Source organism: Salvelinus alpinus, chromosome 27 (assembly GCF_045679555.1).
Source record: "Salvelinus alpinus chromosome 27, SLU_Salpinus.1, whole genome shotgun sequence".
In the NCBI taxonomy this organism is placed as follows: domain Eukaryota; kingdom Metazoa; phylum Chordata; class Actinopteri; order Salmoniformes; family Salmonidae; genus Salvelinus; species Salvelinus alpinus.
In genome coordinates this window covers 13,677,625-13,704,069 of record NC_092112.1, presented here as the reverse complement: position 1 = coordinate 13,704,069, position 26,445 = coordinate 13,677,625, and the positions used below count along the sequence as shown (strand labels likewise).

At 42.6% G+C, this 26,445-nt stretch overlaps 1 protein-coding gene and 1 pseudogene across 1 annotated transcript; both read left to right on the top strand.

Moving 5' to 3' along the window:
- Nucleotides 1-433: 433 nt before the first annotated feature.
- LOC139555985 (actin, alpha cardiac muscle) lies at nt 434-8,627 on the top strand. Its single transcript, XM_071369423.1, has 8 exons — nt 434-544; nt 4,413-4,566; nt 4,802-4,930; nt 5,295-5,490; nt 5,985-6,146; nt 6,941-7,132; nt 7,481-7,662; nt 8,362-8,627. Exons 2-8 carry the CDS (start codon nt 4,438-4,440, stop codon nt 8,503-8,505), a joined length of 1,134 nt encoding a protein of 377 aa, XP_071225524.1. The 5' UTR covers nt 434-544; nt 4,413-4,437; the 3' UTR covers nt 8,506-8,627.
- Nucleotides 8,628-12,335: 3,708 nt separating this feature from the next.
- LOC139555987 (neuroendocrine protein 7B2-like) lies at nt 12,336-26,437 on the top strand (annotated as a pseudogene).
- Nucleotides 26,438-26,445: the final 8 nt, after the last annotated feature.

Here is a 26,445-nt window from a genome sequence, read left to right as displayed (position 1 = left end):
AATGTATCTGAATACGGTCACGAATGGTCTGAGCTAATCACAGGTCTTCAAAAGTCAGTCTGTTAACACCTACTTCATCATGACACAACTATAATCCACCGTAACACTCTAATGGAAAAAAAAATCTAGAAATAATCCCTTTCAGTTCACTCTGCCAACCAATTCTTATTTTTGTACCAGCCAGCCAGTCAGGGGCGGGACTAGAACCCTCTGTCTCCTAGGTAACAACACTCCGTTTTAAATGGCCTCCCGTCACAAAGAAGGCCCTGAGTGACACAGGATAGACTTTCTAGTGAACCGTTATCTAGCAGCTCTTATTTGGGCTACTGTGAACTCCTGGTGCCGCCCACAGGCCCCAGGCCCCCGCCCACCGGCCCCCGCCCACAGGCCCCAGGCCCCCGCCCACCGGCCCCCGCCCACAGGCCCCCGCCCACAGGCCCCAGGCCCCCGGCCACCGCCCAGGGATAAAGGGGGAATATTTAAGGGACACCTTTCACCCTCACCCTTTGTCCCAGTGGAAACTCCAGTCTTGGCGTACAACTTGGTGAGTGTCTTCCTTCTGTTATTGTTCCTGTACGGATCGGTAGCACTGTTTCTCTATTGGACTCAGTACTGTCTATAACACTGCGTCTCTACTGGACTCAGTACTGTCTATAACACTGTTTCTCTATTGGACTCAGTACTGTCTATAACACTGTTTCTCTATTGGACTCAGTACTGTCTATAACACTGTTTCTCTATTGGACTCAGTACTGTCTATAACACTGTTTCTCTATTGGACTCAGTACTGTCTATAACACTGTTTCTCTATTGGACTCAGTACTGTCTATAACACTGTTTCTCTATTGGACTCAGTACTGTCTATAACACTGTTTCTCTATTGGACTCAGTACTGTCTATAACACTGTTTCTCTATTGGACTCAGTACTGTCTATAACACTGTTTCTCTATTGGACTCAGTACTGTATATAACACTGTTTCTCTATTGGACTCAGTACTGTCTATAACACTGTTTCTCTATTGGACTCAGTACTGTCTATAACACTGTGTCTCTACTGGACTCAGTACTGCCCTGTGCTTGTAGAAGATGTATTTCACTATTGGACTACCACTACTTCAGAGAGACGACAGAGAGAGGGGAGAGGAGGATGGCTAGATGACTTGGTGGTGTTAGGAAGGATTCACACTTTTGTGAGCTACTCCTGGGAAGCATAGTGCTGCTGTGTTGTTGTGGTTTTGGAAAGGGAAGAAGGATGTTGGTTTATCAGCCGGGAGCTGCTGCTGTGGTTGAAAGAGAGAGAGCACATCACCACATGTAGAGTTAATGCCTACAACAGGATGTCTGTCTACTTCTAATTGGCTGTGAGAGAATGATGTTTTGAGGTTATTGAGAGAAGGAATAAAGGGTGGAGAAAGAGAGCTGAAATGAGCTGAATGGGGAGACAGGAAGACAGTACATGTAGTTCAGCAGTCTGCAGCAGCCAGGCTTGTTGTCATTGATTGACAGGCCATGCTGGTGGCAACACGTGTGAACAGTGATCTGTGGCTCTGGTGGATTGACCAGGGGGTCAGACAGACGAACAGATCGCCTGCTGTGGAGCGCCAGGCCTCCCGACTTCTGACCACATCTACTAATGAAGGGAGCTGTCATGCCAGGGCTGGCTGGCCGGTTGGCTGGCTGGCTGGTTGGCTGGCTGGCTGGCAGGGAAGGAGGGATGAAGTGATGGAAAGATACAGCAAGAGGATAATGGATTGAGGAATGGAGGGATAGAGGGAGAGGGGGATGTAATGGAAAGATGGACTGGAGGGACAGAAACACATGCTCTGAAGGGAGCTGTCAGGCCAAGGCTGGCTGAAGAGAGGGATGGAGAGGGACAGTAACTGGAGTATGGAGGGATAGATAGATAGATAGATTAAGAGGAGGTTGGGTGGAGGAATAGAGGGACAGTAACACATGCTCTCCAGCTCCCCTACAAAGCATACAGGAGGTACTATTGTGCCGACAATTACTTGGCCACCACTGTTACTTGTCAACAGACAAGCTACTTCAGCTGTGACATAGCTCTGTTAGAGATAGGGGAGGATGAGGAGAGAGGGGAGGATGAGGAGAGAGGGGAGGATGAGGAGAGAGGGGAGGATGAGGAGAGAGGGGAGGATGAGGAGAGAGGGGAGGGGGTAGTGTTCCGTGTGGCTGCTGTTTGGAATGACAAGGGCCATGGTTAAGAATAGAGACAGTAGTGTGGAGGGGCTCTACTATGCCCCTGTTTGGCTTTACAGGGCCGCTCTGACGAAGAGGGAGAAGATAGGTTATCAGTGGTCAGTAAGAGGACTAGGTTATTTCCATAACACTTTTGAAAAGTGATTTCTAGGAACATTTGAATTTATTTGTGCTTTAAAATACTGAAATTACGACAACATAAAAAAACAATATCATGGCATTAGGCATTATATTAAACAATAATGATAACATATTCATTCACCAGTCACCTCCTTGGAGGATGTCTTTAACGTAACTGATTCCTAAATGTACTGTACAGTGCCTTCGGAAAGTATTCAGACCCTTTGTCATTTTCCACATTTTGTTACGTTACAGCCTTATTCTAAAAAGGATTCAATATTTTTTTTTTCTCTTAGCAATCTACACACAATACCCCCTAAATGAAAAAGCGAAAACACATTCTTGCAAATGTATAAAAAATCAAATAACATATAAATACCTTATTTACATAAGTATTCAGACCCTTTGCTATGAGACTCGAATTTGAGCTCAGGTGCATCCTGTTTCCATTGATCATCCTTGAGATGTTTCTACAACTTAATTGGAGTCCACCTGTGGTAAATAAAAATAATTGGACATAATTTGGAAACGCACACACCAGTCTATATAGGGTCCCACAGTTGACAGTGCATGTCGGAGCAAAAACCAAGCCATGAGGTCGAAGGAATTGTCCGTAGAGCTCCGAGAACAGGAGTGTGTGGAGGCACAGATCTGGGGAAGAGTACGAAAACATTTCTGCAGCATTGAAGGTCCCCAACAACACAGTGGCCTCCATGATTCTTAAATGGAAGAAGTTTGGAACCACCAAGACTCTTGCTAGAGTTGGTCGCCCGGCCAAACGGAGAAATCGGGGGAGAAGGTCCTTGGTCAGGGAAGTGACCAAGAACCCGATGGTCACTCTGACAGAGCTCTAGGCTCGTCAACAGTGAAGAGGCGACTCTGGGATGCTGGCCTTCTAGCCAGAGTTCCTCTGTCCAATGTCTGTGTTCTTTTGCCCATCTTAATATTTGATTTTAATTGGCCAGTCTGAGATATGGCTTTTTCTTTGCAACTTTGCCTAGAAGGCCAGCATCCCGGAGTCGCCTCTTCACTGTTGACGTTGAGACTGGTGTTTTGCGGGTACTATTTAATGAAGCTGCCAGTTGAGGACTTGTGAGGTGTCTGTTTCTCAAACTAGACACTAATGTACTTGGCCTCTTGCTCAGTTGTGCACCGGGGCCTCCCACTCCTCTTTCTATTCTGGTTAGAGCCAGTTTATGCTGTTCTGTGAAGGGAGTAGTACACAGCGTTGTACGAGATCTTCAGTTTCTTGGCAATTTCTCACATGGAATAGCCTTTATTTCTCAGAACAAGAATAGACTGACGAGTTTCAGAAGAAAGTTCTTTGCTTCTGGCCATTTTGAGCCTGTAATTGAACCCACAAATGCTGATGCTCCAGATACTCAACTAGTCTAAAGAAGGCCAGTTTTATTTCTACTTCAATCAGAACAACAGTTTCAGCTGTGCTATCATAATTGCAAAAGGGTTTTCTAATGATCAATTAACATTTTAAAATTATAAACTTGGATTAGCTAACACAACGTGCCATTGGAACACGAGCTGATAATGGGCCTCTGTAGATTCCATTAAAGAAACGGCCATTTCCAGCTAAAACAGTCATTTACAACATGAACAATGTCTACACTGTATTTTTGATCAATTTGATGTTATTTTAATGGACCAAAAATGTGCGTTTCTTTCAAAAACAAGGACATTTCTAAGTGACCCCAAACTTTTGAACGGTAGTGTATGTAAATGTGATATTTTAGTTTTTAATTTTTATAAATTAGCAAACATTGTCATTATCGGATATTGTGTGTAGATTGATGAGGAAAAAACTATTTAATACATTTTAGAATAAGACTGTAATGTCACAATCTGGGAAACCTATAGGTGTCTGTATACTTCCCGAAGGCACTGTAGCAATAGTGCGTAAATGTAACTGTTAATGCAGTGGTAGCCTCAAGTCCAGTGATGAGCTAATGTACATGGTGTTTTCTATAGATAGATAAACTAGGGTAAATACTGTATCTATGTACATCAGTGTTAACGTGCTCAGACAGAGCTCTTACCAACGTGTCTCTCCTCCTAACAGAAGGCCACCTGAAACAAGACCAATCATGTGTGACGACGACGAGACTACCGCCCTCGTGTGCGACAACGGCTCTGGCCTAGTCAAGGCTGGGTTCGCCGGTGATGATGCTCCCCGCGCTGTGTTTCCATCAATCGTTGGACGTCCCCGTCACCAGGTATGCTACTTAAGATAAAAAACGGATAGCCGTTGGCCGTTACTAACTGATTTGTTTGTTTACTTATGTCATGACGTTAAAGATACTAGACTATATACAGATAATGTAGTGTAGTTTACGTTTGTAGCGTTGGTAATGAGACTCACGTCAGCCATGCGTAAAAGTTTGCGTAAAGTTCAATTCATGTGTTGTGCGTATGGCGAACTCTCCTGACCCGTGTTTGATCTCTATACAGGGCGTGATGGTGGGTATGGGACAGAAGGACAGCTATGTGGGAGACGAGGCTCAGAGCAAGAGAGGTATTCTGACTCTGAAGTACCCCATCGAGCACGGCATCATCACCAACTGGGACGACATGGAGAAGGTGGGTCCCAGAGACAAGACTCTACTAGAGATATTAGACACCTGTGAATGATTGGAAGAGGATAAAAGCAGAACTTCATATCTCAAGATACACATATACTTAGAGATAAGAAGCTAATGACACTTAGGATACTATCCAAAATGATGCAAAAAAGCCTTATGAAATTTAAGAATATGACGATATTTCAATAGACATAACACCACCATATTAAAACGTATAAAACACAAAAAAGGAACATAGGAAATATTTTATGGCTACATTATGCAAAACATGACTTCAACGGGACAGCTAAATCTTTCTCTATTTCACAATGTGTTGTGACCATCTCTGTCTCTGACCATCTTACTCCTCCTTCTTCCATCAGATCTGGCACCACACCTTTTACAATGAGCTGCGGGTGGCCCCTGAGGAGCACCCCACCCTGCTCACTGAGGCCCCCCTGAACCCCAAGGCCAACAGGGAGAAGATGACCCAGATCATGTTTGAGACCTTCAACGTCCCCGCCATGTACGTCGCCATCCAGGCTGTGCTGTCCCTGTACGCCTCCGGTCGTACCACCGGTGAGTTTCCACAAGACCTCCGACTATCACATGGCATACCACAATACCATATACACAATAAACAACTGGTATAATGCTACAGACACAATATTTTCTACTCCTGTGACGACATGGTTTGACATTAATAAGTGCTGTTTACATTACTCACATAATATCCTATAGACCAGGCCTGGGCAACTCCAGTCCTCAGGTGCCTGATTGGTGTCACACTTTTCACCCATCCCTAACAAACACAGCTGATTTAAACTAATTGCATCCTAAACTGAAGATCATGATTAGTTGATTATTGGAGTCAGGTGTGTTAGCTGGGACTGGGGCAAAACTGTGACGCTAATCAGGCCCCCAATAGACTGGAGTTGCCCAGGCCTGATTTAAACACTTTAAGGGTAGTGATCCATTGCAGTCTCACAAGACATCCAACCACAAGCTATAGGTGAAAAGCAGCAGATCTGTGTCTACCTCCATCCTTATCGGATAATCCATCCTCTCCTCAGGTATTGTTCTGGACTCTGGTGATGGTGTGACCCACAACGTCCCCATCTATGAGGGTTATGCTCTGCCCCACGCCATCATGCGTCTGGATCTGGCCGGTCGCGACCTCACTGACTACCTGATGAAGATTCTGACTGAGCGTGGCTACTCCTTCGTGACCACCGGTAAGATGGCCACCAAGAACCAAGATTTCTATGGACAGGATCACATTATACAGAGAGACAAGTTGAGATAACATGATCTTGGCAAGATAAAGTATAAGCCTATCTATGATATGTTATTTAGTATAAACTGGGTGGTTCGAGCACTGAATGCTGATTGACTGACAGCCATGGTATATCAGACCGTATACCACAGGTATGACAAAACATTTATCTTTACTGCTCTAATTACGTTGGTAACCAGTTTATAATAGCAATAAGGCACCTCGGGAGGTTTGTGGTATATGGCCAATATACCACGGCTAAGGGCTGCATCCAGGCACTCCACGTTGCGTCGTGGTTAAGAACAGCGCTTAGCCGTGGTATACAGTGCCTTGCAAATGTATTCATCCTGCTTGGCGTTTTTTCTATTTTGTTGTATTACAACCAGTAATTTAAATAGATTTTTATTTGGTGTTCATGTAATGGACCTCCACAAAATAGTCCAAATTGGTGAAGTGAAAAAAATTACTTGTTTAAAAAAATTTAAAAAAATTAAAAACGGAAAAGTGGTGCGTGCATATGTATTCACCCCCTTTGCTATGAAGCCCCTAAATAAGATCTGGTGCAATCAATTACCTTCAGAAGTCTATGATGCTCTATGTAGCGTCTCAGGCTCTATGTAGCGTCTATGAGGCTCTATGTAGCATCTTTGAGGCTCTATGTAGCGTCTTTGAGGCTCTATGTAGGGTCTGAGGCTCTATGTAGCATCTAACGTTGGACTTGATTCACCAACACTCTGAATCTGCCCCCTACAGCCGAGCGTGAGATCGTGCGTGACATCAAGGAGAAGCTGTGCTACGTGGCCCTGGACTTTGAGAATGAGATGGCCACTGCTGCCTCCTCCTCCTCTCTGGAGAAGAGCTATGAGCTGCCTGACGGGCAGGTCATCACCATCGGTAACGAGCGTTTCCGTTGCCCAGAGACCCTCTTCCAGCCTTCCTTCATTGGTGCGTATCTCTCTCGCTCTCTCTCCATTCAATTAAATTTCAATGTAATTTAAGGGGCTTTATTGCCATGTGAAACATATGTTTACATTGCCAAAGCAAGTGAAATAGATAATAAACAAAAGTGAAATAAACAATACAAATTTAACAGTAAACATTACACTAACAAAAGTTCCAAAATAATGAATGTCCAATGGACATTGCCATTCTGTTACTGTTAGATTCCACACACATAGCCATTTAATGTAAACATAATTTATCTATTCCTTACATGTCTAACTCCTGTTGGTCACCTACGTCCTGTCTGTGGCGGTGTCGTTGCTCACCAAGTGTCTCTTCTCACCTGCTCAGGTATGGAGTCCGCTGGTATCCATGAGACCGCCTACAACAGCATCATGAAGTGTGACATTGACATCCGTAAGGACCTGTACGCCAACAACGTCCTGTCCGGCGGTACCACCATGTACCCTGGTATTGCCGACCGTATGCAGAAGGAGATCACCGCTCTGGCCCCCAGCACTATGAAGATCAAGGTGGGGGAACATTTCTATTCAACACAGGAGGAACTAAGTTACAATGTCCACCAGGGTTAGAGTCAATTCCATTTCAATTCTCTCCTATATGCTTTTCACTTAGGAAAATGTGGATTTGATATTGGAATTTGGTGTACTTTCTGAATTGAAATGGAATTGACCCCAACCCTGATGTCCACACTAGTGTACTTCTGAATGAAGCCATGTCTTGGGCGTGTATTCTATGTGGTATGGTAGTATGAACATTGACTATTTCCAACAGTAGTACACTAGTTACTACTGAATGAATGAATAGTTACTACTACTGAATGTACACTAGTCTGAATTTCAATTCAGAAAGTACACCAAATTCCAATAGGCTGTAGGTTTACAGGAGTTGCCCCACTATCCTCCATGTTCAGCCAACTATCCTTTACTTTAAATAACAAACCATGTCTGCCTAATACTGTACACACACAACGCTGGTTCAAATCAGCAACACTGTCTGTCCACTGTGCTAGAGAGCACATAAGACTTCTGAAGAGTTCGTAACCAAACCTCTTTCCATACACTTCACTACAATAACATGCTAAATTGCATTTTGACTAGAATGACTAACTCTGTATACCCACAGCTCTGATTTAAATAAGCAACACTTGTGCACTGAGCAGCAAAGAACTTTAGCCTCTGAGTTCTTAACCAACCCTCCACCTCCTCTAGATCATCGCTCCCCCCGAGCGTAAGTACTCTGTGTGGATCGGCGGCTCCATCCTGGCCTCTCTCTCCACCTTCCAGCAGATGTGGATCAGTAAGCAGGAGTACGACGAGGCCGGCCCTTCCATCGTCCACAGGAAGTGCTTCTAAACATCCCATCTCCCCACACCTCCTCCATACACATAGACCCTCCTTCTGTTGTCTGCCTTTGTACTGTATATACATGTTCTGTTGTAATAAAATAGTTGCTTGTAACAATAAGCATTAAGTTACTTTGTTGTTGGATGTCTGTTCGGTTTGAGGGAACACATTCAGAATACATAAAATAGTGTTGTTTTATTTTCATTATAATTTGACTATCTGGGCCCTGAGGCTGTTTACACAGGCCGCCCTACTCAGACTCCCCCTCCCCACTCCGACAGCCCCCCCCCCCCCATTGGTCTTTTGACCAATCAGATCAGCTCTTTTGCCAATAATTGGGCTGCCTTTGTAAACACAGCCTAAGTAACGTGAACTGTTGTAAATAATCAATCAACCACGTGAGGAATCATAAGCATTGCTAACAAAACAAGATGACAGTAACTGTGTGCCCATGGATTTCATCGATTCCAACCCTAAACCCCACCATGACCCATTCCTGAAAGTTAGGCCACAAACCTTCTGCATCCCAGCACATCCTTGCCCTTTTCATCAAACCCTCTGACAAGCAGTACCCTTCATTTAGCCAGTTTACCTCATCTGAAATAATAGTCGGGGGCCGGATTCCCAAAAAACATCTTAAGGATAAATTCATCGTTGGAACCATAGGATCCATTGGTTCTAAGATTAACTTAGCCTTAAGATGCTTTTGGGGAAACAGGCCCAGGTTGGCTTGTATTTGACGGAACTACTTTTGAATGTGATACTACAACGCCACCCTCAGTCTGACGAATGTATTGCATCTGCCAGAGAGGCGCTTAATTGAATGGTGTTTTCAAAGTGCCACAGGTGATTCTGATGGCAATAATTAAAATAGCGACTTTTCAGAATCGGCAGCAATCGTGTTAAAATAGTTTACCTGGCAGTTATTGGTCAATGACATTTAGGAAGACTGCTTCGTTTCCACTTGCAAAAAGGTGACAGAAATATTAAGATTTCAGATAGAGCCGAACCACTTCACTATGCCTATGTTTTGCAACGTCTTCGTGTGGTTCATGGGATAAAAGCTGGAAAACTGTCGGAAGAAAGCGAGAGGAGTTACTGGTGAAACACGGGTGTTTGGCGTGCCGCTGGAGAGTTGGCCACAGTGCTGAGTATGGGCTGCTACCCTGGTAAGTACACACAGGTTACAATTTCAGAAACTATTTCAATAGACCTCCAATACCTGATTTTTAAGTGACAAATGATTCATATCCATTTCAACGTGGATTCTTGTGAACACCAACTGCAACATGCTGGTACTGATGGCCTGTTCAGAAAATCTGTCTCTGTTGTTCGTCTGAGGATCGTAAAGTGGTGTGAGTTTAACCATATGTTCTCTGGTGTAAAATGCATGGGTCATAGTAGCCCAAGATGTGCTCTTACGGAGCCCGTTACTCTTTAAGGTCCAAGGACGTCATCTTATTTTCAGAGGTAGTGTAAGAAATTGTAATGGATACTGGTAACTTGTTTTAACAACTTCTCAACACAAGCTATACTTGGCACAACATGCACCCATCCCTCACTATACCCCCACACTTTGTACCCTTATAATAACCACAGACCCACACACACTCCCCTCCCCCATGAATAGGCCCCTGTTAAAACAAACGCACATGCATTCTGCTCGAGGATGAGACTTTAAGACAAAGAACTGTGTGAAGAGCCAATGGAACGTCGACATCAGGCCCGGACAGGACTACCCACGACCCAGATCGACCAATCGGAAGGCCAGACTACAAGATCAACCTACTTTACTTGTTGCCTATATAACCAGCACAAACTGTTTAGAGCACTCTCTTTTCCGACGATTCCATACGAGTCAGACAGAAGGGCCCGTGCTGCACGATTTGCCAGATATCTTTACATTGAATAAACTGTCTTACTAAATACTGATCCACCCTGTCCAGCGTATTGACTTGGTCTCATTTCTCTAGTAACGAATCATCAACAGTAGTGGCTCTGACAGCCAAATATTCCATCTAAATGTGACTCGTTTCTCAGTTGCGATACGGTTCTAGAAATAAAGCCCTTTCATATCACATGAAAAAAATCACACATGTAAAATACTATTTTTTATTTTAAACTGGCTATCACAGTTGCAGCCAAAAGTATTTTTCAGTGACACCACGTTTCTGGCAGCCTTCTTCCATTACACCCAGGTGTGGGGAGCATGCTAGATGGCAAATTAGCACAGGCGGTCTCTGTCTTCCGTAAACGTGCCGTGTAACATGGAGATATGGTCGTGTGGGAACAGTAACCCTAGAAGTTGTATTTTTTTGTGTTTTGAAAATTATTTCACACTTCTATGAAAGATGAGGTCCTTTATGATTCCAAAACCGTACTGAAAGCAATGCTTGGTAATGTTCAGACCGAGCGTCAGGGGGCCAAGTCAAATTTCAAATTACATTTTATTCGTCACATAACAGTTACACATTTAGCAGATGTTATTGCGGGTAAACTCGCCCATACAGAAGACTCATTCATTCAATGACTCTTGTGTAATGGAACTGAGTCATGGTGGTTGGTCCACGGACTTCAACTCAAGCCTGTTTTGTTGTCTGCTACATCTATTTCACAGGCTAAGCTGGACCACTGGGAAGCCTGCCTATCCACAGCCCTGATGTGGCCAGCCTACTGAAGCTGTTCTGTCTGGCGCTTCCATAACCTCTTTTCCACCCCCTAGACATCCACTCTGCCCTGTTAAATGCCCAGCTTCTGCCCACTGTGGAGGAGAGGTCCTCGGGCCACCCAGCTGCTGTTCTGCCTACTGCCTGACAAGAACTGTGCCTTTTCTCAGACACTTTTCCCATTTCCTCTCAAAGGTCTCCGGCAGGTAATGTGTTGAGAGCAGCTCCTGTGCCATTAAGGTCTTGACCTCTTCGAAGAAGCTGTAGTATGCTTACATACTGGGAGCTAAGTTACCATTCTATTTTGGAACTCGTGTTCGGTGATATATTTGAATGCGTTTCCCAGATTGAGATGGGTATAATTTATCAGATGCTTTGATCCCAAATGTCTTGCTGTACTGTACAGTTCCTGCAGATATCATGTAATTGTTTCCTCTCTGCCTTTCTTTCCCTTTCTCAGGTGTGTTAAGAACAGATGACTAGTAGTAACCTGGCTTTAGTCTATGCCCTGAGCCACAGCCTGCTTCCCCAGGCCAGGCTCCAGTCCCTCATCCCTGTTGGCCAGGTCAGGGCAAAAATTTAATTTTGTATGCTATTCTCTTTCCTCCAAAGTGAAGGAAAACAGAGCAAGGTTGGGTCCTGCCCCACTGATGATAGGTGGAACCATGAACTCTCAACCGTTTTGACTCCCTTTCTTTACTTCCCTCAGAATGGATTCGGTGAAACGTTGGGTCTGTTTCGGCCAAAAGGCTGAGTGACGGTGTCCACCTGTCTTCTGGTCTGGGGAAAGCTGTACGACCCCCCCCCCCCCCCCCCCCTGGAAGAGCAGGAGACTTAAGACTCTAGTCTCATCAAATGGATAGAGTTCTATTCAGCACATGTAAAGGTCCATATGGCAGTTATCATTGTTTTTATGATATTTGCATTGAAGATAAAAATGGAGGCTTATCAATGTCATATTTTATTGTAAAGATGTTCTGTTATGTCTTTGGAGCCTTTTTGACTGATTATTTAATTGATTTCCCTTTACATATTACTTTTAGCCAACTGTCCAATATGTCTGTAAAACTAAATGTTTTAATAAATAGGCCTATTTACATTTTTCTTTGGAGTCAAATTTATGAAAATGTATTACTGTTTTAGCCACAGCTTAGGCTATTGCATGTTGGTCTACTAATTTTGTAAGTCACACGAAAACGCCACCCTGATGCGCTAAATTATTGACATTGTTTAATGACATTCACGGAGATGCCAGGGATTGTTTTGTTTTTTGGTGCCTGACAAGAGCCAGTAAGGTAATGATCCGTGGAGCGAAGACTGCATCCTCCGTCAGCATCACAAGCTCTTACCGCATCCAGGATACACCGTAAGGAAAACGATACATCGTAAAGTCTGATAAATATCGTGTAGGCCTTTTCGATATGGGTAACAGTAGCCTATGAGATTAAAAATATTGCATCTCTTGAATGTCGTTTATTGGTATATCCAGAATATGTATGACTGTCGCGGCCTCTAGTATATTTGCCCGATGGCGCACATTTTTGTTTTCACAGAAAAGAGGCGAAGGCTCGTATGCCTTAATTCCAGATATAGGTTGATATGATTTATATGGCTAATTAGGATTACGCATGCTACATTTTGCAATGTATTGGGCTATATTACATGTTTGTGTTCTAGACATGATTTACAAATAAACACTTAGCGTAATGTATTTATTAGGTTCTAGGTTATGCCCATGTCAACATTTAATTTGGACATAAAGCGATTCCTATGGCCGAATGGTGTGATATTATTAGCCTACGTGGGGAAGGAACAACAAGTGGCTACCTGCCTTCTGTTAGTCAACCGTTTATATATGGGTTAATGATGGTTTCTGTCAGGTGGACATCCCTCTGAAATATAATTAGAACGACATATTTAGTAGAAAATGCAACTGAAAACATGATTGATAAGTAACGTTATATTTTTGCAGACCGAGATGGGTTCGACGGTCAGGTTGAGTAGAACCGTGTTGCTGAGCGTTCTGGTGTGCATGGCGGAGCTGGCATCGGCCCGGAGCCCCCGCACGGCAGACCAGGTATCTGAGGCCGACATTCAACGCCTCCTACACGGCGCCATGGAGCAGCTTGGCATCGCTCGGCACAGGGTTGAGTACCCCGCTCACCAGGCCACCAATATCGTGGGTCCCCAGAGTATCCAAGGTGGGGTCCATGGTTTATAATAATAATAATCTATGAGTTAAAGGAGTTGTCTGTTTTAGACATAGTGCTGTGGTAGTTGGCTTGACATAAAGTATATTTCAGGCTTGTTGTTAATCTTAAATTTTTTTGTTGTCAATGAAGCAAAAAGTACAGTAACTGGATTGTATCTGACAATTTGGTTGACAACTTGTTTAGTAATCAAACACTATACCTATAAAACAGTATGACGCGTAAGACCACAAGCCCAGTCTGTATATCTGGGGTGTGTCATGATTTGGCCCATGGGTTATGTCTAAGAAATATACTCTACACTCTATTACAGGCAATTTTCCATTGTGAAATTAAATTACATCTGTTTTGAAATGTTCCCTACCAGTAATTACACCACAGATCTGTCTTGTGTCCAGTTCATAGCCTTGGATAAATCACTCAGCGACATCCCATATGGTCAAAAGTAGTGCACTTCATAGGGAATAGGGTTATGGGCCCTGGTCAAAAGTAGTGTACTTTATAGGGTTCCATTTTGTACATAGCCATAATGGAGTTTAATAACAGGTCTATATCGATGTGGACGCGGCAAGTAAGCTATTTTATATTACACCAAAGCTCCTGCCAAATGTTCAAGAGAATTGAGGGGATATATTCTGTGGGAGAGAGGGCATGCATCTCGGGGGGAGAAAATGTTTTGCCAATGGTTATAGTTCCCAGTACCATTGTGGAGATCACATTTTACATTTCTGGCCTTGTGTTTCTGTACTTGGGATTGTGTTTGGAGATTGGACATGAACAGTGAATTTGTAAAGTAATTCAGATTCCTTGACTTTTTCCACATTTTGCTACGTTACAGCCTTATTCTAAAATTGATGAAATATAGTTTTTCCCTCATCAGTCTACACCATAATGACAAAGTGAAAACAGGCTTTTAGATTACATTACATTTTTACAAATGTATTCAGACCCTTTGCTATGAGACTTGAAATTGAGCTCAGCTGCATCCTGTTTCCATTGATCAGCCTTGATGTTTATACAACTTCATTGGAGTCCACCTGTTGTAAATTCAATTGATTGGACAAGATATGGGCTCCCGAGTGGCTCAGCGGTCTAAGGCGCATCTCAGTGCTTGTGGCCTCACTACAGACACCCTGGTTAGATTCCAGGCTGTATCGCAACCGGCCGTGATTGGGAGTCCTATAGGGGGGTGGCGCACAATTGGCCAAGCGTCATCCATGTTTGGCCGGTGTAGGCCGTCATTGTAAATAATTTGTTGTTAACCTAGTTAAATAAAGGTTACATTTTTTTAAATTCACAAAAAAAATGTGAAGGCACACACCGTAGAGCTCGGAGACAGGGTTTGAATACTTTAACGAATGCACTGTACAGAAATAACATGTCTAGGCTTAGTATTGTATTCTGATATTGATTTTACTTTTGACTTGTGTTAATCAAATTTTTAAAGCAGCAGTCTGGGATCTTAAGCACAACAAATTTTTAACATATCATATGAATTGGCTGACGTCGTACACAATTGGATGACATGCTACACAAAAAACGGGGACCTGTTTAGGCTCGTGAGCACCACTTTCAAAACTACTGGCTGAAATTAAACACGTTCTGGAGCATCACTATAAAATGTAAGAATGGTAGTTAACATGCCCCCTCTGTCTGTCATGACAAAAAATATATATCCTTGTTCTGTTTCCTCCACTAGGTGGGGCCCATGAGGGGCTGCAGCATCTGGGTCCCTATGGAAACATCCCCAACATCATAGCTGAGCTGACAGGGGACAACATCCCCAAATACTTCAGTGAGGACCATGGCTACCCCAACCCTTCCAACCCATGTCCACTAGGAAAGACGGGTAAACAAATAGCTATATTTCTGTCTGTAACAAGGATTTCTCCTTTAGGCTTGGTGTTTAACTTTCAGTACCATTACAGTCTTGCAAGACATCAAGTTAGCTAAAGCAGGAACAGGCTTGCACTCAGCGAGGCTTTATCCTTTGTTTCTGTGTGGTTGGTTCTCTGTCCCTGTATCAAATGTTATTTGTCACATGCGCCAAATACAACAGATGTAGACCTTACAGTGAAATGCTTACTTACAAACCATTAACCAAAAATGCAGTTTTAAGAAAATACCGACACCGTCTGGTATTGAGGTCCTGGACGGCAGGAAACTTGGCCCTGGTGATGTACTGGGCTGTACGCACTAACCTTGCGGTCGGAGGCTGAGCAGTTGCCATACCAGGCAGGGATGCAACCAGTCAGGATGCTCTCGATGTTGCAGCTGTAGAACCTTCTGAGGACCAATGCCAAATCTTTTCAGTCTCCTGAGGGGGAATAGGTTTTGTCGTGCCCTCTTCACGACTGTCTTGGTGTGTTTGGACCATGTTAGTTTGTTGCTGTTGGGGCGGCAGGTAGCCTAGTGGTTAGAGCTTTGGACTAGTAACCGAAAGATTGCAAGATCGAATCCCTGAGCTGACAAGGTAAAAATCTGTCGTTCTGCCCCTGAACAAGGCGTTAACCCACTGTTCCTAGGCCGTCATTGAAAATAAGAATTTGTTCGTAACTGACTTGCCTAGTTATTAAATAAAGGTAAAAAATAAATAATTTGTGGACGCCAAGGAACTTCAAGTTCTCAACTACAGCCCCGTCGATGAGAATGGGGGCGTGCTCGGTCCTCCTTTTCCTGTAGTCCACAATCATCTCCTTTGTCTTGATCACATTGAGGGAGAGGTTGTTGTCCTTGCACCACACGGTAAGGTCTCTGACCTCCTCCCTATAGGCTGTCTCATCGTTGTCGGGGCACATCAGCAAACTTAATGATGGTGTTGGAGTCGTGCCTGGCCGGGCAGTCATGAATGAACAGGGAGTACAGGAGGGTACTGAGCACGCACCCCTGAGGGGCCCCTGTGTTGAGGATCAGCGTTGTGGATGTGTTATCTACCCTTACCTTACCGGCGTTCTGTCAGGAAGTCTAGGATCCAGTTGCAGAGGGAGGTGTTTAGTCCCTGGGTCCTTAGCTTAGTGATGAGCGTTGAGGGCACTTTGGTGTTGAACGCTGAGCTGTAGTCAATGAACAGCATTCTCACATATGTGTTCCTTTTGTCCAGGTGGGAAAGGGCAGTGTGGCGTGCAATAGATTGCATCATCTGTGGATCTGTTTGTGCGGTATGCAAATTGGAGTGGGTCTAGGGTTTCTGGGATAATGGTGTTGATGTGAGCCATGAACAGCCTTTCAAAGCATTTCATGGCTACAGATGTGAGTGCTACGTGTCGGTAGGCAGGTTACCTTTGCTTCCTTGGGCACAGGGACTATGGTGGTCTATTTGAAACATGCAGATATTACAGACTCAGTCAGGGACAGGTTGACAATGTCAGTGAAGACGCTTGCCAGTGCATGCTCGGAGTACCCGTCCTAGTAATCCGTATGGCCCTGCGTTCTTGTGAATGTTGACCTGTTTAAAGGTCTTACTCACATCAGCTGCGGAGAGCGTGATCACAGTCATCCGGAACAGCTGATGCTCATGCATTTTTCAGTGTTACTTGCCTCGAAGCGAGCATATACAGTTGAAGTTAGAAGTTTGCATACACCTTTGCCAAGTACATTTCAACTCAGTTTTTCACAATTCCTGACACTTAATCCCAGTAAAAATTCCCTGTCTGAGGTCAGTTAGGATGACCACTTTATTGAGAATACAGGGGGTGCTATTTTCCCATTAGCATAATTTGCTCTACAGATTAAACTGCCTCTTATTCAATTATTGCTCTTACTATATGCATATAAATAATACCATTGGAAAGAAAACAATCTCTAGTTTCTAAAACCGTTTCAATTTTGTCTCTGAGTGATACAGAAGTCATTTGACAGCACTTTCCATGACCAAGAAGAAAAAAGCAAGATGTGTATGCCAGCTTCAACGCTCTGCCTATATATGGTCGTGCCCCCTATGACCCGAAACACACCTCATTGGCCTTCCTCTGGGTGTCAAGAGGACGTCAGAGGAAAAATATCTTGTTTATCTGGGACTGACGTGAAATGAGAGCTAATTCTTTGGCGTGACCGACAACTTCCGGTTGTCTAAATCGTGCGACTTATAGCTGCGATTGTCTTCTGTTGTGCGGCCATTATGGATGAAAACTATCTCCGTCTCGAAGTTTGTTTGATACATGTGACCAGATCATCGTAATGTATGTTTTTTCAATATAGTTTAATCAGATTATTTGAATTTTTTCGGGAGTTTTGTGGTGTTCCGTTGTCTGAATTTATTTACGTTTGAGATCCGTGCCACTCGACCGGTACCTGTGCTAAATGGAGTGGGCAAGGAACAATTCTGAACGGAACCAACGACTCATCTTGACAAAGGACACTTTGATCAACATTCTGATGAAAGATCAGCCATAGTAAGACCCAATTTACGATGTTATATCATATCTGTTGTGCATGTGAACTGGCCGTGGGCGCCTAGCCGAATCTGCCTGGTATAGCTATGCTAATTTAGCGCTACATTTTGTTTTCGTTATAAAACATTTCATAAATCTGAAATATTGTTTGGATTCACCAGATGTTGGGCTTTCAATATCTGTACGCTGTGTATTTTTCTGAAATGTTTTAAGATGAGTAATTCGTTATATGACGTTGGTCTCTGTAATTGTTCTGGCTGGGTCAGCACTATTTCAGATTGCAGCTGCAATGTAGAACTGTGATTTATACCTGAAAAATGCACATTTTTCAAAAAAAAAACTATGCTATACCATAAATATGTTATCAGACTGTCATCTTATGAAGTTGTTTCTTGGTTAGTGGCTATATATATTTTTATTTAGTCGAATTAGTGATAGCTACTGACGCAGGAAAAAGCTGTTGGGAGTAAAAATATCGTGTCCTTTGCTAACGTGGTTAGCTAATAGATTTACATATTGTGTCTTCCCTGTAAAACATTTTAAAAATCTGAAATGGTGGCTTTATTCACAAGACCTGTATCTTTCATCTGGTGTCTTAGACTTGTGATTTAATGATATTTAGATGCTACAAGTTACTTGTGACGCTATGCTAGCTATGCTACTCAGTGGGGTGGGGGGTGGGGGGTGCTACCGGATCAGGGTTGGTGACTCGTGAGAAGTTAAGAATGTGAAATATCAGAATAATAGTAGAGAATTATTTCAATTTGTATTTCTTTCATCACATTCCCAGTGGGTCAGAAGTTGACATACACTCAATTAGTATTTGGTAGCATTGTCTTTAAATTGTTTAACTTGGGTCAAACGTATCAGGTAGCCTTCCACAAACGTCCCACAATAAGTTGGGTGAATTTTGTCCCATTCCTCCTGACAGAGCTGGTGGAACTGAGTCAGGTTGTAGGCCTCCTTGTTCGCACACTTTTTATTTATTTTTTCAGTTCTGCCCACAAATTTTCTATAGGATTGAGGTCAGGGCTTTGTGATGGCTACTCCAATACCTTGACTTTGTTGTCCTTAAGCCATTTTTTCCACAACCTTTTGAAGTATGTTCGGGGTCATTGTGCATTTGGAAGACCCACGCTTAAACTTCCGACTTCAACTAAGTTATTTAGCTCGTCTGGTAGGCTCGTGTCACTGGGCAGCTCTCGGCTGTGCTTCCCTTTGTAGTCTGTAATAGTTTGCAAGTCCTGCCACATCTGACGCGCATCGGAGGCGGTGTAGTACGATTCGGTCTTAGTCCTGTATTGACGCTTTGCCTGTTTGATGGTTCGTTGGAGGGCATAGCAGGATTTCTTATAAGCTTCTGGGTTAGAGTCAAGCTGCTTGAAAGCGGCAATTCTACTCTTTAGCTCAGTGCGAATGTTGCCTGTAATCCATGGCTTCTGGTTGGGGTGTGTACGTACAGTCACTGAGGGGACGCTGTCCTCGATGCACTTATTGATAAAGCCAGTGACTGATGTGGTGTACTCCTCAATGCCATCGGAAGAATCCCGGAACATATTCCAGTATGTGCTAGCAAAGCAGTCCTGTAGTTTAGCATCTGCTTCATCTGACAACTGGTGCTTTACTTTTTGCTAGTAAGCAGGAATCAGATTTGCCAAATGGAGAGCTTTGTACACGTCTCTGTGTGGAGTAAAGGTGATCTATATATTTTTTTTGCCCTCTGGTTGCACATTTAACATGCTAATAGAAATAAAAACTGATTTAAGTTTCCCTGCATTAAATTCCCCGGCCACTAGGAGCGCCGCCTCTGGATTAGCGGTTTCCTGTTTGCTTATGGCGGTATACAACTAATTGAGTACGGTTTTAGTGCTAGCATCGGTCTGTGGTGGTATGTAGACAGCTACGAAAAATACAAACTCTCTCTAGGTAGATATTGTGGTCTACAGCTTATCATGAGATGCTCTACCTCAGGCGAGCAAAACCCTGACACTTCCTGAGATATCGTGCACCAGCTGTTGTTCACATGCATCTGCCCCGTGTTTTACCAGAGGCTGCTGTTCTGTCCTGTCGATAGTGTATAACCCGCCAGCTGTATGTTCTTAACCTCTAATTCCTCCCAAACCCGGATCCGGGAGCACCCCCCACAGTAAAAAAGCTGACTAGCATAGCCTAGCATAGCGTCACAAGTAAATACTAGCATCTAAATATCATTAAATCACAAGTCCAAGACACCAGATGAAAGATACACATCTTGTGAATCCAGCCATCATTTCTGATTTTTAAAATGTTTTACAGGGAAGACACAATATGTAAATCTATTAGCTAACCACGTTAGCAAAAGACACCACTTTTTTTACTCCACCAGTTTTTTACTCCATCAGTAGCTATCACAAATTCGACCAAATAAAGATATATATAGCCACTAACCAAGAAACAACTTCATAAGATGACAGTCTGATAACATATTTATTGTATTGCATATGTTTTTTTTGAAAAATGTGCATATTTCAGGTATAAATCACAGTTCTACATTGCAGCTGCAATCTGAAATGGTGCCGAAGCTGCCAGAATAATTACAGAGACCAACGTCAAATACCTAATTACTCATCTTAAAACATTTCTGAAAAATACACAGCGTACAGCAAATGAAAGCCCAACATCTTGTGAATCCAGCCAATATGTCAGATTTTTAAAGTGTTTTACAGCGAAAACACAATATAGCATTATATTAGCTTAGCACAATAGCCAGAAACACAAGCAATTTACCAGCAGCACAGGTTAGCGATCGTAACAATACAGCAAAAGATATATAATTTTGGACTAACCTTGATATACTTCATCAGATGACAGTCCTGTAACATCATATTACACAATGCATATAGGTTTTGTTCGAAAATGTGCATATTTAGCAGCACAAATCGTGGTTATACAATGTGATCAGTGGCAACAGGTCATGCATTCTGGCCGGCGCCATCTTGGAAAGGCACCTAATCTAATCAATAAATAATCGTAAACTTGACTAAAAAATACAGGTTGGACAGCAAATGAAAGATGCATTAGTTATTAATGCAACCGCTGAGTTAGATTTTTAAAATTAACGTTACTAGACATACAGTGTGCGTTACAGCCAGACTAGTGCCGCAATAATGGCGGACAAATCCGTTTACATTTTTCCACATAAATACGGAATAACATCATAAATAGCTCTTACTTTTGGACGAGCTTCCATCAGAATCTTGGGCAAGTGGTCCTTTGTCCAAAAGAATCGTTGCTTGGTTGTAAAACGTCGTCTTCAACTTCGGAATTAGCAGCTAACAATAGCTATGTGGCCACAACATGCCCAAATGTTCAAAACGCAATACTAAGGAAATTCCGAAAATAGCAATATACTCGCATAAACTGATATAACTCGGTTTAAAATAACTTCGTTATGATGTTTCTAACACCTATATCGAATTAAATTACAGACGGATATATCTAAGGTCGATAACTGAGCGTTTCAAAATGCCATCCTGAGGTCTTGCTTTGCGCAATGACGAACGTCGAAAAGAGAGCTCCCTTCGTTCCTTGGCCTTTTATAAGCTCTGAGAACTACGTAGAAACTCCATTCCACTTCTCATTGGTTACTGACATCCAGGGGAAGGCGGGTGCAGTTCATGTCGACCCATAGGATACATACAGAGCTTTAAACTGATCTGAGAACAGAGCCTCGTTTTCAGACCTTCGCAGTTCCTGTCATGGATTTCGCTGCAGAAAGAGTTCTGGTTCACCCACAGACATAATTCAAACGGTTTTAGAAACTAGAGATTGTTTTCTATCCAATAGTAATAATAATATGCATATTGTACGAGCAAGAATTGAGTATGAGGCAGTTTAATTTGGAGACAATATTTTCCAAAGTGGAAACAGCACCCCCTATATTGAGAAAAGGTTAACCTCTCTGGTACAAGTGGGACGCTAGCGTCCCACTTCACCAACAGCCAGTGAAATTGCAGGGCGCCAAATTCAAAACAGAAATCTCAATTAAAATTCCTCAAACATACAAGTATTATACACCATTGTAAAGAAACTTCTTGTTAATCCAGCCACAGTATCTGATTTCAAAAAGGCTTTACGGGGAAAGCACACCTTGCGATTATGTTAGGTCAGCGCCAAACATCCGGTGAAAGTGCAGAGAGCCACATCAAATTATAGAAATACTCATCATGAACATTGATCTAAGATACAAGTGTTAAACATACGATTAAAGAATCGTAATGTCCACAGAAACATGTCAAACGTTTTTTATAATCAATCCTCAGGTTGTTTTTAAAATATATAATCGATAATATATCAACCGGAACTGTATTTTTCAGTAGGAGAGGGAAAGGCAATGGCTGCCCAAACTCTGTTGCGTGAGCAAAACTCATGGGAACACCTGACGCGATGTTATCTTTCTGGCTCATTTTTCAAAATAAAAGCCTGAAACTATGTCTGAAGACTGTTGACACCTTGAGGAAGCGATAGGAAAAGGAATCTGGTTGATATCCCTTTAAATGGAGCAAAGGCAGGCTATGGAACATGGAGTTTTCAAAATAGAAGCCACTTCCTGGTTTGATTTTCCTCAGGGTTTTGCCTGCAATATCAGTTCTGTTATACTCACAGACAATATTTTGACAGTTTTGGAAACTTTAGAGTTTTCTATCCAATACTAATAATAATATGCATATATTAGTGACTGAGGCCGTTTACTCTGGGCACCTTTTCATCCAAGCTACTCAATACTGCCCCTGCAGCCATAAGAAGTTAATGTCGTCGTTCAGCCACGACTCGGTGAAACATAAGATATTACAGTTAATGTCCCGTTGGTAGGATATACGTGCTTTCAGCTTGTCCCATTTATTTTTCAAGCGATTGAACATTAGCTAGCAGGACGGAAGGCAAGGACAGATTAGCCAGTCATTGCCTGATCCTCGCAAGGCACCCTGATCTTTTTCCACAATCTCCGTTTCCTTCTCCAGTGAATCACGGGGATCTGGGCCTGGTTGGGTGTCTGTAGTGGTATATCCCTCCTGTCTGACTCATTGAAGAACTCTTCATCCAGTTTGAGAGGAGTAGTCGCTGTTCTGATGTCCAGAAGCTCTTTTCGGTCATAAGAGATGGTAGCAGCAACATTATGTACAAAACAAGTTAACGAACATCGCAAAAAAAACTAACTAAACAGCATGGTTGGTTAAGAGCCGATAAGACGGCAGCCTTCCCCCTCCAGCGCCATCGACGTGTATGTTCTATCTGAGGAATCCTCCTAGTACTTGTCCCTGACTCGTTGTAGCTGCAGAACAGTGGCGGCCAGTGCCGTTTGTGATGGAGTATAATTATTATTATTTTTTATCAGCATGGCCTTATTTCTATTACAGCATGTTGGATGACTGTCATTCATATTCCATTCACCCAGTTTAATGTAACATCGATAGGTTTAGGCTACTACATGATACTCACATTTTCCCTGTACCCATCATGAGGTTGCTACAACAGCCTACAAATGAAAGTTTACAACGTAGGTGCACACAGGTCGAGAGAAATTCGAGATGACAATGACACATGGACATACAGTGAAACATTCAATACCGCCTTGCACACTCTTGTCTGCGTCTAGCTTATCTAGGGTGTAATCATTATTGCAACAGTTGCAAACGAGTTTTGCTTGGACAAATTTTGAGTATTTTTATCCCTGTTTCATTTGCTTCGGTTTAAGAAACGTTTTTCAACAGTTGGTGGAATGAATACACGCATAAACAGTCACTTTCATAGCAGCCACTTTGTATTCATTCTAGCCTCTATGCACTCTCCTCCTCTCACTTTCTCCCTTTTTGTTTGTGGACTTCAATGAACAACACATCAGCTGTATGTGACCAGGTGAAAAAAAACTTTCCAAGCCAAACCGCTACACACAGCCTACGTCGTTGTCTCCATATTAACTAAAGTAACGTCTTAGTCAACATAGCTAATAGAATTAACGCGTTAGTAAACCCGCTACAATCATGCAGTAACATTAGTGTATAGTCAGTAAGCAGTTACACCGGCGGACCCCGGGGCAATAAATTAATAAAACCAAAAGCTTACCTTGACTTGGAGTTCCAGTGTTGTTGGATAGTCATAGCCAGCTAACTAACATAGCATCCCTCTGTTTGAGCAGGGTGTTTGAGTAACTAAACTAGTCAGCTGCATGTGTTAGCTAATTAAGTGAGAGGAAAAAAATGACTCTTGCTTCGCCTTCATTTTTGAAAAATAATTTGTTCAACTATTGTCTGAGTCAACTACTCACAACATTTTATGCACTGCAGTGCTAGCTAGCTGTAGCTTATGCTTTCAGTACTAGATTCATTCTCTGATCCTTTGATTGGGTGGACAACATGTCAGTTCATGCTGCAAGAGCTCTGATAGGTTGGAGGACGTCCTCCAGAAGTTATAATTACGGTGCAAGTCTATGGAAGGGGGTGAGAACCATGAGCCTCCTAGGTTGTGTAAGGAAGTCAATATACCAAGAGAAGGACGGAAACTAGCTGTCCTCTGGATACATGGTGCAGGATACATGGTGCAGCACCCTATAGAGTGCTGTTGAGGCTACTATAGACCTTCATTGTAAAAGTGTTTCAATCAATTATTTGGTGAGGTGAATATATTTAGTTTTATCTAAAGGATGACTTTATCCACGTTTTACAATAAATAAATGAAATTCACTGAGGAGGATGGTCCTCCGAGGAGCCCCCACTGCTGCAGACGAATCTAGGGTTTGCCTTGTCTATGTCCTTTCCTCATTTGGGAAAAAATCCATCCTCCACCCCCTCTCCTCCGTAGCCCTAGAAACCGATGAGTTGTCAAGGCGATGTCAGTTTGTTAGTGTCCTCCCCTCTAACCATGTGCCATCAGGATAGTCGTGCGTGTCCTACCGGAGTCCTTCACCGGAGGAGTTTTGATATCTGCCACACCCTCTTTGAATCAGCTGTTTTATCGGAGGAGAGAATCTTGCACACGTTTAAAAGGAAAAAGTAGCATATTGTTTTTATCTATAAAATGTCTTGAACAACTTCATTTGTTTTTGACTTTACACTTATTTTGTCGATCCTACCCCTGTAAACGTAATTTGCCTGACGACGCGAGTGGAGGAGTCATTTCATACAAGTGCATTTTTGTCCACATTCCCTCTCCTCGCCGCCTCCTCGATGACCTTTAAAAATATATATAAATAAATAAAAAATATTACAAAAAGGTGAGGGTGGATGCAGGAGTTACACACATCCAATTTTGAAAAAGCTTGACTATTTCCTCTTTGCTTGTACTGTAGCTGCAGATGGTTGTCTGGAGAACGTCCCGGACACAGCAGAGTTCAGCACAGAGTTCCAGAAGCATCAGCACTTGTTTGACCCAGAACATGACTACCCTGCTCTGGCTAAGTGGGTGAGTGACTAGGGCAACTTGGTAAAATTGCCTTCAGAGTGTACGGGCAACTTCACCCTACTCCACTAGGCTCGGGTGGATACAACAAAACTGTGCCCTCTGCACTATTGAATTAGTCCATGTCCTTACCCTCTTTTAGTAAAGGTTTTTCCGTTTGTATTAACTGACACCACACCCCATCTGTGGACACTAGACAAGTCAACCATGGAAAGGTCTTTGTTCCCTGAAAAGGCTCAAGCTATGTGTTTATGATTACACAACATAAAATATTTTTCTCTAAAACAATAAACATTCTTTGTCACTAAACTTACATTGTCATTTCAGAACAAGGAACTGTTGTACCAGAAACTGAAGGGAGGACCCAAAAGAAGACAAAGGGTTATAACTGCTTTTTAAGTTTTTAGTTTAAGCTTTTGTAGAAATTGTTTCTGTGAAACCACATCACCACCACTGAGTTGTTATACCCTGAAGGGGATAATGCCCTTTTAAACTCACATTTCTGGATTAAGTTGCATGTTGACCGACCAATGTCAATTTTGAATCCGGACTATATTGTCTTTCATTTCTCCGTCAATGATCACAAACACCTCTGGAACACCTATAGCTTACCTCTTTATCCACACCTTTTTCAAGAATGCAATAAGATTTTATTTTCACCACAACACAATGTCATATTTGCTCCCTTTTTTATTCCAGAGTGTCAATAACCCCTATCTGATGGGTCAGAAGCTGGACAATGTTGTGGCCAAGAAGTCGGTTCCCCATTACCCAGAAGAGGACTATAGAACATCCACCTGAACACACCCCACTGTTCTAACGTTACTAACCCCACCATGTCACATCACATCACTAAAACTAAAGTATATTCAAAACTGCATCACAAAAGTATTGGGAGTGTTCTCTAAAATCGACTTTATCACCAAGACATTTTGTTGAACTACGTAGCCTACTAACAACGTTACATGCAGTAACAGCGGTATATTGATATGTACAACTTGTGTAACAAATAAGGTATTATACTCTGCTATTTTCAGTTCTCAATCAATAATTGTTCTATCCAAATTATTGATACTCTATTTGTGTGCCTGTGGTGTATGATTCAACCTTGATGTTTTGATATACATTTAATCAAGTTGCTATGGTTTTGCTTTCTTTTTGTGGCTCAAGCTTTAACTAAGTCTCTTGCTGTTTTTCTGATCATTTTCTGTTCATCTAAAATAAATGATTTACTCTGCAAGTTTCCCA